The sequence below is a fragment of the Nicotiana tabacum genome, chromosome 12 (genome assembly GCF_000715075.1).
Source record: "Nicotiana tabacum cultivar K326 chromosome 12, ASM71507v2, whole genome shotgun sequence".
Lineage (NCBI taxonomy): Eukaryota > Viridiplantae > Streptophyta > Magnoliopsida > Solanales > Solanaceae > Nicotiana > Nicotiana tabacum.
Window position 1 is genome coordinate 119776728 of NC_134091.1, and position 4849 is coordinate 119781576.

At 33.5% G+C, this 4849-nt stretch overlaps 1 protein-coding gene across 1 annotated transcript; it reads left to right on the forward strand.

Annotated features, from left to right (window-relative positions):
- Positions 1 to 283: 283 nt before the first annotated feature.
- On the forward strand, positions 284 to 2148 carry LOC107815533 (UPF0481 protein At3g47200-like). The gene is made up of 2 exons (XM_016641140.2): positions 284 to 457; positions 630 to 2148. Exon 2 carries the CDS (start codon positions 635 to 637, stop codon positions 2045 to 2047), a length of 1413 nt encoding a protein of 470 aa, XP_016496626.1. The 5' UTR covers positions 284 to 457; positions 630 to 634; the 3' UTR covers positions 2048 to 2148.
- Positions 2149 to 4849: the final 2701 nt, after the last annotated feature.

The following is a 4849-nucleotide window of genomic DNA, read 5'->3' on the forward strand; positions in this document are numbered from 1 at the left end:
TTGACTTCAGACTTATTTGGCTTTAAATGCATATTAAGTGTAATTTTTGCCCTATAGACTTAATTGACTTGCAATTTAGACTTTATTTTTAAATTTCAGGCCTGATAAACGTGAAGATTGATCTTAAAATGAAAAGACTTAGCAAATTTTGTGCAAAGTGAATATAAGTTCAACGATAACCCAAAAAACTGGATATAGAGCAAATACTCGTGTAAATTGGCGTGAATGACCAAAATAGGAGAAAGGGAATTGAGAAAGAAGGTGTCTCCTGGGCTTTGGGGGGGGGGGGGTGACCTCTTAGGATTTCTTCCCTCATTCCCTCTATTAATCTTATTCCTCTTAATTTGTGGAAACTGCGGTTCATTGCATTCCTTCCTCGTTGACTATATTAATATCATTCCTCTTACGATATATTTCAGGGAAAGCAAGAGCAACAAGAAAAGAGGCAAACAAAGAGGTAACTTTCTGCATTTCTCATTCTACTATGCCATACAGTTTTTATCAGAATAGAATTCTACAATTGTTTGGCTTAAACTAGCTCATATTTTTTGCTGAACAAGAGTTTGTGCAGTACCATTTACCCCCCCCCCCCCCCCGGGTAATAATATAGTTTCAACAAAATTATCTAGGAGGGATGCCGTACGAAATTGAGAATGATAGAACTCCTCTAAATGAAGCTACAACAAATGGTCAAGATCGATTAGTGTTGCAAACAAATAAATCTGCAAAAGAAATCTTTGATGAAAGATTTAAGGATTTGAACAAATGGTCTACCAAATCTTGTACAATATTCAAAGTAAATGCGGGGCTACGTAGATCAAATTCAGATGCTTATACTCCACTGTTGATCTCTATTGGTCCTTACCATAAGAAGAATCCACAGTTTTGTTCAATGGAAAATTATAAACTACGTTACCTACAACGGTTTCTCCAGCGGAATAAGGAGATTGATGTGGAGAGTTACATTAGGGAATTGGAGAAATTGAAAGATGAAGTGCTAAAGTGCTATGATGATAAAGGGGAACTTGGCAGTTATACTTCCAGCCAATTTTTGGAAATGTTGTTGCTTGATGGTTGTTTTGTGGTTGAGTATTTGCGAGAGGTTTTCAAAATTTTTCCAGAACGAGAAGACAAGATTATCAACGCAGATTGGATGGTAAATCTTATAGATCGTGACTTGTTGCTACTAGAAAACCAACTTCCCTTTTTGGTCCTCACCAAACTTCATGACATGACTAAGTATCCTACAGAATCATTTATTAAAATGGTAAAATATAACTTTTGTGGTAGTTTACCGAGGGTAACTCCTAAATTCTTAAATGAAGCTAATGGTAATGTCAAAGCAATCAAACATTTACTTCAAGTGGTACACATGTGTGGTACTTGTCGCCCCGAGAAACATTATTCTCTAACATTTGAGCCAGAATTAGAGCCGCAAATTATTAAGGATGCCAACTTATGGCACGACCTCATGAGAAGTGCAACAGAGCTTGATGAAGCCGGAATCAACTTCTCAAAAGTTAGTGAAATTTATAGAATGCTGGGCGAAGACAACGAGGGGGACAGCACGAGTTTATTCGATATCAAATATGTTAATGGAAGGATGAAAATCCCTTGTTTTGAAGTCGTTAATGGTACAGAGACAGTCCTGAGGAATCTAGTAGCTTACGAGCAACATTCTTCTGATGTATACACTAAATATTTCACAGATTACGTGATTTTTATGGATCGTCTTATCAACTCAGCCGAAGATGTGAAGTTGCTACGCTTGAAGGGAATTATCAGGAACCGGATAGGCGACGACAGTGATGTGGCTAGCATCTTTAACAAACTTGGCGATGGAGTCATTCCTTCTTCTAACTTCTATTACAAAGAAGAATGCAAAAAAGTGGTTGAGCATTGTAATAAAAGATGGAATAGAAGGATGGCAAATTTGAGGCACAATTACTTTAATGGACCTTGGGTGGGACTTTCAACTGCAGCAGCCGTCTTCCTCCTCGCGCTTACACTTATGCAAACAGTTCTAACTTTCATAAGTACTCTTTAAGTAGGATGCTGTTTCCTCACTGTTCCATTCAAGTAGTTGTGTGTCAATGTTGGCTCATCCAAGTTTGTGCAATGATAGTATAATTATGTGAGAAGGCACGAGACGTATGTTCAATTTTATAATTAGTCACAGTTTTCTATGTAACTTGTGTCTTCGTACAAGAAGCAGCTTAATTTTGAATTACCAAACCTCCTCTCTTTTACTTTTTCATATTTTTATCTAAACTAGTATCTATGAACGTGCACGTTAATAATAACACGCAATGGTTTAAACATTTAAATCATCTAAAAGCCGAAAAATATTATTACATAGCATAATACGTGACTTCAAAATGAAAGGACATCATCAGAACTTATACAAATAATCAATTTAGTCAAGTTAAATAATTACATATTAAAATTTAAAAGTATTTGATGTGATGGTATCTTCCCGAATACTTCTTAGTAGGATGATGTTTTTTTTGTGTATGTTTCCTTCTAATGCTTTGGTTGCTCTGCCATAACCAGAACTCTTGTTGTCGGTATTGATATCCCTCTTAAAAGTGCAATATATAGTTGTTCATGCAAGAAAATATATTACAATAAATATAGTCCAATATTTTGGATATTTGTCCTTGTGCTTTTATTTATTATAATTGCAAAATCTAAATACACCGAAAATTATTTTCACACAAATTTAAATGGATATTTTTAGTTTCGAAAGACGAAAGTTGAATTTGGGGATAAAAATATACTTAGAAGTACATTGACCAGTATCATAATTTTTGCATGTATAACATTATTGTCAAAATTTCTATATACCATCTATTGTGTTATTACATAAGCTATTCGGCGGATATAAGTTTTTCAGTAGCATAACAGGTATAGTTTTTTTCAAAATCAATCTATATGCAATGGAAGATCAATTTTAACTTCGTCTATTATATATACGGTGACACTAACATATGTAAGAAACTATAAACTTGACAATAAACCTGTGTGGTAGAAGGCCATTTGGGATTAAAATATTTAAGTATTTTTCTTGGTAGTAATTGTTGGTATCATCTTCTGCTGAGTCAAAAACTGAAAATATTTTATTTTTATCATAAAATTTCGCAATCAATCTTTTATTTAGTTGATTAACATATTCATTTTGCTAGCTAAGATAACTTTTTAATTTCTATCATGTAATTTACACAAATTGCGTTTTAATCTAATGATAGAAATATTTTCCTTATTAAATGCACTATTATTACCATTGGGATTGATAATCAAGTGTTGAAGAACCAAATCATCTTTTATTAGATGCTCTTCTTCGTTTCCGGCACGAAGCAAGAAGTCACTGAATACCAGACCTGTTCTTACTTTATATTTCTTGTCAGTTGAAACTTTTTCTTTTGAGGCCATAAGTATAATTTTGGCAAGCTAGTTTTTACCGTCTCTGCTTTAGTCTATTTTGGAACTATTGGTAGTACTTGACAGAAATCACCTTCCAAACTGTTAATTTTTCACCAAACGGTTCATTGATATTCAATATATCTCCAGAAGCTTCATCCCATATTATCAATTTTGCTTTCCTTATAAATTTAGCACCATTACTATGCTTTGATATATTTGTGATAGTTATTTCAGTTGTTTGAAGCCTCATAATAAAATCGTTGATGGTACACCATTTGTTATTATTGCTAACAGTATCATGCATCTTGATTTGACATTTGCAAGTAATGCATGACATAAAAATATTATTTCTATTTCGCTGGAGGCATTTATAATGATATTATTACAAGCTTGTTCTTGTTCAGGATTTAGCTTTGATTGTGCTTCAACAGATAATTATATGGTCGTTTGATTCTTAATACTATACTAACCTTTTTTACTTTGTGTTCTAATTTTTTTAATATCTAGCGCTCTTTTTATGGAATATATTTATGCACCTTAAGTGTAATGACCTCACTTGTCATTTTGAACATCTACGATCCTTTCGAAAATCTGAAGTCTTGAGCATCTTCATAATGTGTATTATGACTTGTGTGAATTGTCGACTTTAGTTTTTGGATGATTCGAGATTAAATTAAAAGAACAATCCTTGTTTAGAAGCTTAAATGAAAAGAGTTGATCGAAGTTTGACTTTTATGCAAATGACTCCGGAATAGAGTTTTGATGGTTTCAATAGCCCTGTATGGTAATTTTGGACTTAGGAGTGTACCCAGATATTTATTTTGAAGTCCGTAGTTAACTTTAGCTTGAAACGGCGAAAATAGGAAATTGAAAGATTGGAAGTTTGACCGGGAGTTGACTTTTGAATATCGGGGTTGGAATCCGATTCTGAAAATTTGAATAGGTCTGTTATGTCATTTATGACTTGTGTGCAAAATTTGAAGTCAATCGTACTTGATTTGATTGGTTTCAGCATCGAATGTAGAAGTTGGAAATTTTTAGTTTTATTAAGCTTGAATTGGGGTATGATTCGTGTTTTTAGTGTTGTTTGATGTTATTTGAGGTATCGACTAAGTTCGTATGATATTTTAGGACTTGTTGGTATATTTAGTTGAGGTACCGAGGTCCTCGGGTAGATTTCGGATGGTTAACAAAATTTAATTTGGATATTTCTAAAATGTTTCAACGTCGATTCTTCAAGAATATGTGATATCACATTATTAAAATGAGCTACAAATTCAGTTTTTATTGAAGCATTAGATCCGTATTGCAATTACTGAGCCATAGCAAAAAGAATCATCGAATTCGGACATCGTATGAGAAAGTTATGACCATTTCCATGTCGGAAAAAATAAAATCCTGTCACCAGCGCCCAGGGTAGTGTGAA

Bases quoted from the DNA above. Each gene is read 5' to 3' on its own strand.
- LOC107815533 (XM_016641140.2), top strand. From the start codon at position 635: ATGCCGTACGAAATTGAGAATGATAGAACTCCTCTAAATGAAGCTACA.